The following is a 14,719-nucleotide window of genomic DNA, read 5'->3' as shown; positions in this document are numbered from 1 at the left end:
TTGTGTCATTTGTGTAATTTGAGTCACCATTTATATTGTATTTAAAATAATTTAAGCAACACATTTCTGATTCAGTGATATATTATTGATTCCATTGCAAATACCAAATCAGTTTGTTGTTTAAGCTCAAAGTCTATTTAGTCTGTTATGACCGTATGTAGTGTTATTGTGATCATATGAAATAGTAGTGTTTGTATGGAAAAACTCGTATATTCTCATTTAATGCAGCGTAATGAGACCCAGACACACATTTAATAAAATACTGTCTTTTTGTTGTAGTACTCTGTAATTTATTTTACATTATATGAGTAGGAATAGTTACAGTCTGTGGCCTGGCAGAAGGAGGTATGAATGAAAAGGGGACAGGAGAGGAGAAATGGAGTTTTAGAAGTAATTGACGACCCTGCGGATGGACTGGATGTTGGGGGTCTGGGCCTGCCACTCGTTGTGGCTGCAGTAGTTTCCTCTCTCCATGATGTACATACGGCCACGGTAGTTTGGCTCCTCATACATCACCCAGCTTCACACAAAAAAACATACAACATTACAGGCAAAAACTGCTCAGTTAAATGAAAACATACAAATATATAAATAAAACTCAAAATGTTATGTTAAAACAAACTTAAACTTAAACTGTTAAATACAAGCCTAAAGAACCATTTCTGTTTTTCTAGTAACAAAATAGAAAATAAGTGGAGGAAATGTACACTACAAATCAGAAGTTTGGATAATGTATATATATTTTTAATTGTCTGATGATGAAGTCGTATGGTTGGAATTTGCTTCTAAGTCCAATATAAACAGTGACGTTAATGAGCATGTATGAATTTATATCTAAATCGAAATGTATTTTTAATAAGTAGTTTTTATTTTAAATTAAATTGTTATCCCAAACAACTCATTCTCATTTAGAAGCAGTGAGGAGCCCAGCCTATTTGGGGAAAAGTCTCATGGGTAAAGCTCCTTATGAAGCTGGTTAATAAGATGCCAGGAGCATAAAATACTTTAGATTTTTTCAACACATTACTTGTTTACTGCATAATTCCATTTGTGTCATTTCATAGTGTTCAATGCACAGTGTGGAGGTCACAGATTCAAGCGATCAGTTATCTGAGGATTGTGAAGGTTACGCCAATCGACATCATCTCAACAACAAAGTACAGTAGGATTGTGGATCTGAGGGTTTCAGAAAGTTCTCTGCACCTGCAGTGTTGTCCAGACAGTTGAGCTGTGGAAGCTACCGGTCCACTCATACTCCCATGAGTCCATACTACCCCTTCCCCCAGCTCAAATGTCCCAGGAAGTCTGAGGCGGCACGCAGGTGTGGGCTTTACTCTTCATTCTGACGACAAAATTATATGAAAAAATAAATGACCAAGGGCTGTGCAATATTGCTTTCATACTTACACCAGAAATACATTGATTTACAATAACAATTTTCCTGCAGCATTAAAGCGGCAAACGTTTACTTGTATTTATCATAATGGCTGAAAGTATCGAATCATGTAAGTATGTTAATTTCAGTTTTCATGTGTGTTGTTATATATATATATATATATATATATATATATATATATATATATATATATATATATATATACTTATATATTTATATATATATTTATATATATATATATTTATATATATATATATATATATATATATTTATATATATATATATATATTTATATATATATATATATATATATATATATATATATATATATATTCTGCAAAACAGTAGTGGTCTGATTAAAAAAAACAAAAAAAAAACCAATGTAAAGCATTTGTACCGTTTCTATTATACACATTCATATAATTCAAGTCATTCATTTCTCATTGATGCTAGAGAAAGTATAGCATTCTAAAAGGCTGCTTTGTCAGTGAACTGTGTGTTTGTGTGAATGTGATTTACTTTTCTCGATTATCTCATCTTTCAATCATCAAGTAACTGCACACTTGGTCAGTATTTTCATGCTTTAGTTTCTTAATTAAACCAAATGTGGAATTGTGGACAGAGCCACCAAGAAGAGCATGGAATAATTCATACTTTTGTAGTCAAAATATTGGCAACATCTTCACCTCTTGATGGGCCTTCTTTTGAGTTGAATTTCTTGTATGCTTGCACGGCACATTATTTTTGCTATACTATAAATTAACATCTTTCGTGCATGAGGGGGTCTGCTTTTCTTCCAGCAAGCCTGAGACATCCTTTATAACTGTACACATGCTGTGAAAATGAAAATGTTTTGCATTTTGTTTGCTCTTTTTTTTTTTAACTCAAGGCAGTTAATATTAACCAGCTGGAGCGAGGATTTCACAGAGCTGGTTTAAACGAGGTGCCTTGCTCAAGGTCACAATGTCAGCAGGACTGAATATTGGTTACACTGTGTTCAAGTTATAGCCAATAAAATTAATGAAATGCAGTTGCAGTAGTGTCCTGTGTATATCCACAGATCTGCAAGTATAATTATTTACAATTTAAATTGGTGGTTCCTACACATTTGAGTTTTGTGGTTTTCCTTTCAGGCAAGTAATCAAATATTTATCAACACAAGTTGAAGCCTTTAATGCTGGGAATAAACTGCAGTATTGTGACATATGACAGAATTTGGACATAAATTAGTTTAAATTGTGGCTGTCCTAAATATTAACTTCTGCATAGACAAAGACCATACTGTAGAACATTATATGATTATTCAGAACATTAAAAGTAGCAAATGTAAAACATGACTGTGGAAATCATTGTTCAATCATTGTTCAGATCATTACTGTGGTTCATTTAGATTTGATTTTAGCCAATTTCATATGTGTACTGAACTCTGATATCAATTTGATGGAACGCGACCTCAATCTGAACAGCCTGCTCAGATTTCATGTGACATATCAACCCAACAGGTGCATAGGTGCAAGAAGTTTTGTAAACACTCAACTCTGATTAAGTCTAGTCTTGTAGACATTAAAATTTGAATTTGAATGTCTGAATGTCATCCAGAAACATATTAATATATATATACACCATCTGAAAGGACAGTTTGCATTGTATTTAGAAATATGTACATGTATAAATGTAATTTCAGGTAGAAACGTTATAAATTTTTTGATCATAAAGATCAATTATGTGTAATGATGGTGTTTAAACAGGGCCCACAGTGGCTAGCACATTCGCCTCACACCTCCAGGGTTGCGGGTTCGATTCCTGCCTCTACCCTGTATGTGCAGAGTTTGCATGTTCTCCCCGTGCTGTGGGGGTTTCCTCCAGGTACTCGAGTTTCCTCCCCCAGTCCAAAAACATGCATGGTAGGCTGATTGGCATGTCCAAAGTGTCTGTAGAGTATGAATGGGTGTGTGAATGTCTTATGTGCCCTGCGATGGATTGGCACCCTTTCCAGGGTGAACCCCGCCTTTTACCCCATGCTCCCTGGGAAAGGCTCAAGTTTCCCCGCGACCCTGAAGGATAAAGAAGGTGGATGATGTTTAAACAAAAAAAAATGACCGGCATGCATTTTACTAAACCATTGTGCGATCGTGCTGCACAGTCCTGCTTTAAGATGAACACACCTAGTAGTTCAGGGAATCTGCGCAGGCACGTGTATGTCCGTGCGCTCGGAACACATCCAGGAAGTAGAGAAGGACGAAAACAATGTCACGTGATGTGTACAGCGTGGGTAGGTACGAACATAGAAATAAAAAATAAACTTTAGGAATACCAGGAGGCGACAAGTGAAAACTCACGGTATGAATTCGAATAAAGTTGGTTTGACATTGGACTCATTCCCTTCAAATGCTGTTGAAGTCAGAAACGTGTATAACAATGTCGTATGTAACTTTAGAGACGGTCCCTTACTTTAATTTCCGCATTTCCGCGAATATCGAACATCCAACGTCAAACCAACTTCATTCCAGTACGTTATGAAGTATCTCCAAAATAATAACGAATTATTAACAAACAAATTAATCATGAATGTCGGACAAATCTTCCCTGACTTCTCTGTGACTCAGCAGCGTTATTTAAGCTAGCTACTGAGCTAGTTGGACCAGGAATTCCCCTGCACTGGATCTGCTAGTAACTATTCCTTTCGGTTTCACTTGAATATAGAGTTAGATCTGTTTCAATACAGCTTCAGTGTGAAGAATGGCCGAGCAGCACATTCAGGCGAAGCTCATTGCTTTGCTCAAACAGGACAAAATTCAGCTCTGGACTCCCCCTTTCACTACAGAAGCTAATGAAGCTGGTCCTGAACACATACAGGTAAGATAATGAAGGTAATTTCTAGAAGAAAAAAACTCAAATAGGTTTACAGTTACTAGGGTCTGGAGATTTCCTGTTTACCTTGATCTTCAAACTATTAAATGTATACTGAGTGTCTATGAGATAATCCTCTCTTGTCCATTCACTCAGTCTTTCTTTTACCATGTATGTCACTCTGTAGGTATACAGTTACTGACTGGAACCCATCTGTTATTATTCACCATTTATCAGCTCCTCTCTATAAAAGTACTAACACTGACCAGATACTACTTTCTGCTTAAAACTATTATCATGTCTTATGATTATGATTTAATCTTACTGTTATTTAAAAGTCAGAATGTTATCTGATTAGTGTAACCTCACAGTTGATGATTGCTACAATTCAACGTTCGTTCCCTCATCATCTGAGACAAACCATCATCCAATATTGAATCTCCCAGCCTGTGTACTTCACACTAAAATGCTTTGACTTGTCCCCAGTATAACGTCTTGCCTCTGAAGGTTTGACAGAGATAGAGCGATGGTGAGCCTGACACAATGCTGTCTGTCTGTCTTACAGCCTTGTGTAATAGTAGTGCAAATAATCTCCATCTTCCATAAAGGGCTGTGCTGCTGGAAAGTTTCCAGGGAATGTCCAGAGCGAGGAATATGTGATCTAACAAGTAGGGATGTCACGATACCAAAAATCTAGTAGTCGGTACCGATACCACGAAAAGTACATGATACTCGATACCAAAGTCGATACCATGGTGTGGTTTAAAAAAAAAAAAAGAATATATATATATATATTTAAATAAAATTAAAAACTCCTGGAGGACATCCTCCTCTGACTGATACTGGCAAAAAGAGAGAGAGAGGGATATTTTAGTTATCAAACACTGTCTGACAATGACTAATAACAAGTGCTAAGGTGCACTTCTAAACGCACGCACGCACACACACACATACGCCCCTTATACTCTGAATGCAAGCATTAGTTTAAATTCACTGATATGGTGGCAGGCCAAAAAAGATGTATTAAAACCATGAACATTTGAATAATTATTAGTGACATGCATTTACTACATTTAGCTGACAGGACACGGGCTGAATGGCGATGTATGGTGGTCCATTCGGAGGTAGTTTATAACATTGCAATGTGTTAGCTTCGTTAAAAATAACAGGCTATCGCAAACATTACATGTAGCATAACTTTAGCTGGTTTCACGTCTACAACGCCAGCTGCCTCAAACAAACATAATATAGGACTGTCTTTCAGGTGCTTCGTCAAATTCCAGGTGTTTCCTCGCTTTGTTTGTAATGAACGATAGCATCGGTTGCATAGCAGCAACCGCTAAACTTGTTAAACTAAGCTAATCTTCTGTAGTTTTTCCCATGTGCTTGTAGGCGTTCTTCTTCTTCTTCACCACTTGTGGACCGACTAAAACACTTGTGCGTATTTGCTGCTCCCATCAGTTTTGGAAAAATTGCAACCTCGGTAATATTCATTAGAACCGGTACGAACGGCACTGCAGAAAAACAAGTACCGTCACATTTTAACTATGTTGGTACCGAAGTATAGGTTCTCGTGACATTCCTACTAACAAGTGATACTGATACAACTGTGCTGCCGGGGATTTTAACACTGAACATTGTGTGTACTAATTGTCCACCTTGTAGACACACCTCTCTTGTCAGTGTACAGATAGAGACTGTTCGTGTGGAGGTTCACAAGCTCTCTCTGTGTCCAAGAAGGGTTTGGGGTCTCTTGTTTCCTCCAGAATCATGCCAGGCTACTCTAAATTGCCCTTAGAAATGAATGAATGTGTGAATATGTGTACATGCTGCTTTGCGATGGACTGGCATCCCATCCAGGGTGTATTCCTGCCTTGCTCCTGATGTTCCCGGGATAGGATATGGATCGACCGTGACCCTGACCAAGATACTCACTGCAGAAGAATGAATTTGTGTTAATTGGTCTCTGTTAGCTACTAACCGCGTGACCACAGCTATTGGCTGGATAGTTAGGTTGGGGTACTGTCACAATCATGAACAATACTGCTGTGCATGATTAATGTGTCCCAACACATTACTCATTAATCCTACCATCATCATTTTGGTGTCACTACTGTACTGACGATCGACAACCACCCAAATAACACCTGATCAGTGGAGGTCCTAATGCCTTGTTCTATTAATGGACGGGATAGAGAGAAGTGACTTGGGCTTCAGTCTGTAATTGTACATTTAAAACTTGCTCCTATAAAATACATACCAGATAGATGAGTCAATGGGTTTAGACACAAAGTTAGTGTACCTTAATACTAACCACTAAGTGTATGTATTTTCAATTGTGCCATATTTGATGATGTTTTTTTTTTGTTTTTTTTTTTTTCATGATGCTACACTTTGGGACTGGATCATCTCACTCTTGTGCCTAATATGTTTCTAGGAGCTTGCTGTTAGATATTCCCAAGTGGTGGGATTCTCCCAGCCTGAAGTGGAGATTGCTCTGGAAGACATAAGATCACAGGCTGTCAAAAGAGGGAAAGGAAACAGAACCTACAGGGAGACAAATGTTGCAACTCTGGAGCTCATGCTACCAATGGAAATTAGAAAGGTATAAACAACATAAAGTGTGTGTTTTACTTGAAAAAACATCCCATGTGTTACAGTATATCCTGTGTGTGACTACATAGGGTAATAAAAAGAAACACTACTTGGAAACAAGACTGGATATTACAACTCAGGATCTGATGAATAAGTATGTATAACTTTCTTTTCAAACTCTTTTCAAGCTTCATCATACAGTTGCAATCAAAATGATTCAACCCCAATTGCAAATCAGGTTTATTGTCAAAATGTACAGACTTTCAACTGTTTGCAATGAACAAATCAAACAGAAGCAACTGAAATAGTTCAACACAATGAATGCTTCAAGTGATTTCACCAAATTCAACTGAAAATGCAACTTATAATGACTTCTCCAGTTTCAAAATTATTCAACCCCCTGAATAGAATCCCTCACAACAGCACAAATATGCAAAACAAGTGTTGTCTCAAACACACCTGATGCAACTAATCAAGGGCTTCATTAGATGCACCAGGTGTGCCTGAGCTGGAACACATGAAATACATGAACTGGCTTTGGGGTTTGTTGAGTGTATACTACCTGAACGGGGCAGAACATATATGAAATACCTGGACGGGGCAGAAAAAGGAAGCTATCAACAGTTGCAACCAGATTTCTGAGAAGGCAGGTTGTGAAAAACCCTCGAGTGACTGCAAAAGACCTGCAGCAAGACTTGGTGGCAACATGCACTGAGGTTTCAGTGAGCACAGTAAGGCACGTATTAAATGAAGAAGGTTTCCATGCCAGAGCCCCAAGACGTACACCGCTACTGACCCAAAAGCACAAGAAAAGTCGGCACAAAATCATATAAATAAGTCACAGAAGTTTTGGGATTCTGTTCTGTGGAGCGATTAAACAAAACTGTAACTTTTCAGCACTATGAATCAGTGGTAAATCTGGAGGAAGAAGAATGAAGAAAGAACACTCTGTCCACAGTCAAGCATGGTGGTGGCTCTGTGATGCTCTGGGGCTGCTTTGCATCCTCTGGCACTGGAAACCTGCAGTGTGTGGAAGGCAAGATGGATTGTTTTTGTTTGAGTTGTTCATTGCAAACAGCTGAAAGTCTGTACATTTTGACAATAAACCTGATTTGCAATTGGGGTTGAATAATTTTGATGAACTGTATCTAATTGCAATAATTGTCAACATTTGTGTGTTCTGATCTGTCTTTTTTACCATTTCATCTTTTAGGATCAAAGAGGAATTTGAGCTCAAATATATAAAGCTGATTTTAAATGGAAAAACTCTGTCTCCAGGTGTGTAATTCACTTGCCTCATAAATATGTCCACCTTTATGCATGAGAATTGGGGAATTTTGGAGAATAATTTTTCACCGCTCTGCATCCTGCTTCTTTCAGATAAGCGACTCGATGAACAGAACGTAAAGAACAACAGTAAAGTCATGGTGCTGAAGGTGACTGAACCAGAAGGGAAGAAAGCGATGGTGGATGAAGAGGAGAAGAAGCGGTCTAATGAAGAAAGTGTGCAAAGAACTCGAAAAGGTTTCCAGATCCTCTCAGAAAGAGGTGAGACTATGAGCGCTTGGTCTTGCACATCCATGCAACGTTCTTTCAACATTTTACATTCTCCATTTGTGCATTCGCGTCATGAGGCATGTGGCATCTGCAATTGCACTAATCTGAATGTGATGAAATTTATAGATGTTATAGATATTATAAGATTATACAACTCCAATTCCAAAAAAGTTGGTATGCTGTGTTTAATGTAAATAAAAACAGAATGCAGTGATTTGCAAATCTCGTAAACCCATATGTTAACGTGCATGGCTTCTTGACATTTTTCAGATGGTAGTGAGGATCCAGAGACCACCCCATTTCTGGAGATTGCAGATCAGAAAGGCAACCCCATCCAGATCCCAGCCCGTGAGAAAAAGGTGACCGAGTCCCAACTTTGCTGTGTTGTCTGTGTGGCCCTACACAAATACATTTCGCAATACTCTTACTAACAAGAAAAGAGTGAAAGGCAGCTTCTGCAAAATGTTTAAACAGTGCCATAATTTACCCAGGTTCAGTAACTTCAGCTAGGAGCTCATGGAACCCTATATTGTAGTGAAGCATGCATGTTCTACATTGTGCCCTAATCTGCTTTGGCTGTGTTTTTCTCTGTGGTGTTTTAGGCACTCATCCTAGCCATGGGCTTCCATGAGAAAGGCAGAGCCTTAATGAAGAAGAAGGAATACGATGAAGCTCTCTGTCACCTGCTTCTAGCGGATGAGCAGTTCAGGTACTGCTCGCTGCAGCTGCCTTACACTGAAATAATGTCGGCTAGTACTGATATGATTGACAAATGGATCCTGTTTTTGTATAACAGAGTGATTGTGATTGTTCTAGTAAATGCGGTTCTGTGCTGTTGAACACGGTGGATAACTATGCAGTGCTGCAGCTGGACATCGTGTGGTGTTACCGTGCTCTGGAGGCTCTGTCCTGTCTGAAAGATGGCAAAGAGAGACTGCAGCAAGCTGAGAATTGCTTCCTCAAATGCTATGGAGAAGATCAGCAGAGACTGCAGAACATTAAGGTTTGTTTTTTTACGGTTAATCCTCCTTTCAGTGCATCAGAAACTTACCAACTTTGGAGAGAGCTTTCTGGGTTTAGTAAATTGCAGTGCTACACCAAATCTTGCTTTTCATCCTAATCTCTGATCGTAATTTCTGTAACATCTAGTGGTTTCAGAAAGTATTGAAACCCTTTATCACACTTTATTTTGTTATTGATTTAAATGGATTACAGTTTTTTGCCATGAATCTACACACAATAACCCATAATGACAAAGTTTTTAGCAATTTTTGCAAATTTTCTAGGGGGAATAAAGAGCACGAGGAAAAAAGTAAACCCATGGACACAGCTCTCACTTATAATGGATGTCTAATGACAGGTGATAAACTCTTGCCATTTGTCCATAGTTCTCAAAGTGTACTCTGTCTCAAACCTGTTTAATTGGTCAATTGAATTGAATGAGTTTAATCCAAACCTCAATAACTTAAAAAATGTAAAAAAAAAAAAAAAAAAATATGCCTGCAAATAATTTCAACTTGACCTTGTTCTGTGGGTGTAAAGTTAGAACCCCAGCTATTTGATATATAACACTGGATGTACTGTATACTATATATAACGCAGATATAAAAATGACAACTTGCACACTGAAGCAATCCAGTACAAAGTAACACCAGGTACTGACTTTGAGGTTTTGTGGTTTCCATGTGCCATCAAGTGTAAATTAAGGCATTAAGGTTAAACTTTCATCGCCTGCCTTTAGACTCCCATTACAAGTGAAATTTGAATAAGCAATTTTAACCTTCTTTGTCCACTATAGGGAAACATCTTAAAATAGTTTGATATGAATTAGATTGAAAACCATAAACTTAAAAAATAAACTTTTAAATGGTGATTTCCTCTTACAGGATTAACCCAGAAAGATGTCAGTCGTGGTCATTGTGCTATAAACAGTTTTTATGATTTTTAAAAAATATAATATATTAATTTCTCTCATTTGCTACTGCTAATTTGTATATTGTGACAAATAATTTTTCCATATTAAACACATCCAGGGGTAACAAACCTATGGCCCCCAGCACAATAAAGGTTGTAATCTGACCTACCAAATTGAATTGAAAGAGTTCTGTTATTCCACTAGGGAGCATAATAGAGCAATAAATATCATTTTATTGGGAAGCTGCTTTTGAATTTGACGCTGTAACCCTGTCTCTTTCTAAAAGAACAAATTTCATTGACAGAGGTGAATAGTTATGCCATTGTAACTTGTATGTTTTTTGTTTGTATATAATTTTGCAAATGATTTTTTAAACTTCAGAATTATGGGCTATTTTGTGAAGATCCATGATATACAAGTCAAATTTGGGGGGTGAATAGTTATTTATCGTTAAAAACGTAATATGGAAAAGAAAAAAAAACTTTTCATGTGTTTTGTAAGTGATACATTCAATCTATTCAAAATGTAACTTTCAGATAAATACTGATAAACACATTGAAGAGGAGTTGTTGATGTTATTGGTCACTAAACTGATTTTATTTTTATTCCTGCCCACTTGACATTGGACTTGGTGTAATATGGGCTGTTAGCTAAAATGAGTTTGACATCCTTGACTGAGTCATCTGGTAATAATACCTGCTTGTTGGATCTTTTTGCTTGCTAGGGGAATACAGGTGGAGAGGAGGTTCTGTTTCTCAGGTTGTATCTGCTTCAGAGTCTGCTGGCGTACCTGGAAGGCAACGAGAATCAAGCTGCTAAGAAACTCAAGCAGGTGCTTTTCAGTTCAGACACCCTCGGTTATGCTAACATGCTTTCTAACTGTTTATCTCAAAGACGCTGTGCTGATCACTAGTTTCTCTTCCTGTCTCTGCCTCTTTTTGGTAGGTTGAGGAGCTCTACAGTCAACTGTGTCTGGACCCAGAGAAGATGACCCAGCTGCTGAGTATAGGCTTCACAGAACAAGACGCTCGCCTGGGCCTGAGAGCCTGCAGAGGCAATGTGGAGGCGGCTGTGATGCACATCACTCGCAGGATAGAGGTCAGTAACACACAAACACACCAACACACCCAATCAAAATGAGTCTTCATTGTATTTACTCCCCATCAGCAGGGGGAAACTCCAGGCAATTCAGAACTCAGTTCAACCTTCATTACATTAATGGCTGTATGTTGAATTATTTTGAGGGGACAGCAAATTTACACTGTTACACAAGCTGCACACTCACTACTTTACATTGTAGCAAAGTGTCATTTCTTCAGTGTTGTCACATGAAAAGATATAATCAAATATTTACAAAAATGTGAGGGGTGTACTTACTTTTGTGAGATACTGTGTGTGTATGTATGTATGTGTGTGTGTGTGTATACATATATATATATATATATATATATATATATATATATATATATAAGATTTTTCAGTATAATTATTTGCTGCTTTTAAAACATTATAATTTTTTCATCCATCATGAAAATCACTAAGTATCTCCTTACAGTGTTAATTTTTTTAATCAGAAATGTTTTTATGCATATGCCTACATGAAGATCTGATCCTCTCTTCCAAGTGAGAATCATGAAGCACCTAAGAATCAATTAATTGGATTCCTGTAATAACACACCCCTGTTTAAAACCACTGTTCATTGTCTGGATTATTTATTTGAACTATTTGCATTAGCTTTACTTTTCACACATGTTGCTAAAACGTTTAGTAAATGCACTTCTTGTACTAATATAAAATAAAAACACTTTCTCATGTTGTTCATGGTGCTAACACCTATTGTATGATGGGCCAGTTGTCACTATTCTGTACACTTTATAGTTAAGGAAGCTATCTGTAAATTAATCCTTAATTCTGGTGCACTTTCACAGGAGAGGAATAAGATAACGCGGAGGGAGAGAAATAACAGAAGGCAGCGTCTGGAAGCCATCAACACCCTTGTCGAGCTTGGTTACAACAAGAAAGCAGCAGCCCAGGCCCTCCATGCGACCAAAGGAGATGTGAATAAAGCCTATGGGGTATGACTCGTCATGCATATTATATCCTTAACATAGCAAAACCACCACCTTCAGCGCATTTATTAAAATAAAGGAATTTATCTTAAACAAAACACTGTTCCACTAACATTTGTGTTTATTCACCTTCTCCATTTTCTTCATAGATTCTGCAGAATTCGTCTGAAGCCAGCAGCTCTGGGACGCCTCAGCCAGACACAGACAGACAGACCAAAGTGGATCAGGTACCTCATGAAGAAAAGATTAAATGCTATATACTGGCTGCTGTCATTCTCTAGTCTGTCTGGTTGTCGGTTTTTATTACATTTTTCTCCACGCAGACACTATGTATATCTCATTTCCTGCCCTCACTTGTGTGTTTGTGTGTTTGTGCAAGCATAGCTTGCTTACATGGGCTTCCAGCGGGAGGAAGTGGAGGTGGCTCTGAGGTTGGTGGGAGATGATGTAGCTCAGGCCGCTCAGCTACTCCTGGATAATCAGGGTGTTATTCCTTCAGAGCTACACTCCCCCTCAGCTCCATCTTCCTCGTCAGAAGAGCCCAGCACCTCATCAGAGGACTCCACAGGTCAGGAGCATTTATCGATATATGGATTGATTTTTAGGCATTGATTACAATGTCTTAAAGTCCACAGGCTGTTAAAAGAATACTTAATTAATGAAAACTATTCATACTAGAATTTCATTCTCACATCTGTAGCGTATGTGCATTTATTATCATGGACCAAAATATAGACATGTTTCTCTGCACTTAATAATCCAGAAAATTCAGTTTTATCCAGTTTACCAAACTGGAGCAATGCAGTAAAGAGCAACTCAGGAAAAGAATCCCTATTTGTGAAAGGAGTAGGGCTGCAACTAACGATTATTTTCATAATCGAGTAGTTGCCAATAATTTTTTCGATTAATCGGACGGGGGCGAACTTTCAGTACCATTTTTTGTTTATTTAAAGTAAAATCCACAAACTGAGTGTTACAAATATAAACCTTAAAATTAAAACTTTACACAACTGTTTGTCCAAAACAGAAAAGAACCCAATACACACACACACACACACACACACACACACACACACACACACCAGAATATATATTATTAATTTAGGACTGTAGTTTAATTCTGTGCTTTTTGTGCAACCATAAAAAATAATGCATAAATACTTATATATAATATAAACTAAAATAATTAAATAAAATAAATGTTCTATATATTCAAACCGTGCATTAATCCCACTGTTGTGTTCAGCATCTGGGTCGAACCTCCCTGATACTGAGCTAGTCAACGAGGTTTTGGAGTACATCCCCACACATGAAGAGGATTACCTGGATGTGAATCTGGAGGAGGAGAGTGAGCTCATTGCTCTAATGAAGTCTCATCTGGAGCGGCACTCTGCAACCTCCCGTTGAAGAGCTGCTCGTACTGTATGTGCTTTCTGCAGTTGTGTGAGGTCAGTTTAGTGTGGAAGGTTATCACTAACATTAGCACCAGATCTCTAAGCCTGGATCAACACTTGGTTACAAGCCAGTAATTGAAGCCATTTTGAAAGTACTTTACAAACTCGAGTGTTTATTTGATCACTCCATGTTTCTTTTACTTTACAGTAGAGCGTATTTCTGATATGAATGCTGAAAGAAAAAAGTGCAAAAATAATGTTTGTTTATACAGATTAAAACCGATATCCTTACTTTTGAATGAAGCATTGCTCTTTAAAATATTATCTCTAGAAGTTATTGTTAGTTTTATCACTGATCAATTGCAGGTTATTTGAGTTTTGTCTTGAAAAATGCATGCTTCCAACTATATTTTCAGTAGTCTTTAATATTACAATGGACCATAAAGCTGGAACTTTGTTGAATTTTTTGTTGAACACGCAATAAACCGACAAGCTTTGAGTTTCTACACATGGTGTTAATTTCAAACGTACACTACTCCTTTTAAATTAATTAAATAAGGTTTTTATTCAGTTCTTCGGAACTGAAATTAATTTACAATTCTTCTGAAATTCAGTCAATTCCATTAAACTAATTAGCAATCTGTAATTTGTGTATTTTGTGTCATTTGTGTAATTTGAGTCACCATTTATATTGTATTTAAAATAATTTAAGCAACACATTTCTGATTCAGTGATATATTATTGATTTCATTGCAAATACCAAATCAGTTTGTCGTTTAAGCTCAAAGTCTATTTAGTCTGTTATGACCGTATGTAGTGTTATTGTGATCATATGAAATAGTAGTGTTTGTATGGAAAAACTCGTATATTTTCATTTAATGCAGCGTAATGAGACCCAGACACACATTTAATAAAATACCGTCTTTTTGTTGTAGTACTCTG

General features: G+C 37.3%; 1 protein-coding gene and 1 long non-coding RNA gene across 3 annotated transcripts; one reads left to right on the top strand and one right to left on the bottom strand.

Annotated features, from left to right (window-relative positions):
* Positions 1-396: 396 nt before the first annotated feature.
* On the bottom strand, positions 397-3,645 carry LOC128613986 (uncharacterized). The gene is made up of 4 exons (XR_008386965.1): positions 3,562-3,645; positions 3,177-3,450; positions 1,204-1,342; positions 397-520 (listed from the first exon to the last, which is right to left on the bottom strand). It is a non-coding gene; the product is annotated as an uncharacterized LOC128613986 (long non-coding RNA).
* On the top strand, positions 3,625-14,711 carry nub1 (negative regulator of ubiquitin-like proteins 1). Of its 2 annotated transcripts, none has more exons than XM_053635175.1 (15): positions 3,625-3,736; positions 4,100-4,252; positions 6,684-6,851; positions 6,931-6,995; positions 8,055-8,119; positions 8,222-8,389; positions 8,669-8,757; positions 9,001-9,107; positions 9,215-9,401; positions 11,038-11,145; positions 11,259-11,411; positions 12,243-12,389; positions 12,533-12,610; positions 12,768-12,951; positions 13,630-14,711. In XM_053635175.1, exons 2-15 carry the CDS (start codon positions 4,136-4,138, stop codon positions 13,788-13,790), a joined length of 1,797 nt encoding a protein of 598 aa, XP_053491150.1. In that variant the 5' UTR covers positions 3,625-3,736; positions 4,100-4,135; the 3' UTR covers positions 13,791-14,711. The 2 variants fall into 2 exon arrangements, with proteins under 2 accessions (XP_053491150.1, XP_053491158.1); XM_053635183.1 differs by having other exon boundaries at positions 3,626-3,668.
* Positions 14,712-14,719: the final 8 nt, after the last annotated feature.

The sequence above is a fragment of the Ictalurus furcatus genome, chromosome 1, assembly GCF_023375685.1.
Source record: "Ictalurus furcatus strain D&B chromosome 1, Billie_1.0, whole genome shotgun sequence".
Classification (NCBI taxonomy): domain Eukaryota; kingdom Metazoa; phylum Chordata; class Actinopteri; order Siluriformes; family Ictaluridae; genus Ictalurus; species Ictalurus furcatus.
This window is presented reverse-complemented; position numbering and strand designations above follow the sequence as displayed.

Coding starts and splice junctions, on each gene's coding strand:
- nub1 (XM_053635175.1), top strand. CDS start 4,136: ATGGCCGAGCAGCACATTCAGGCGAAGCTCATTGCTTTGCTCAAACAG. Junction 6,996..8,054: donor ACTCAGGATCTGATGAATAA/GTATGTATAACT, acceptor TTCATCTTTTAG/GATCAAAGAGGAATTTGAGC. Junction 9,402..11,037: donor AGAGACTGCAGAACATTAAG/GTTTGTTTTTTT, acceptor TTTGCTTGCTAG/GGGAATACAGGTGGAGAGGA.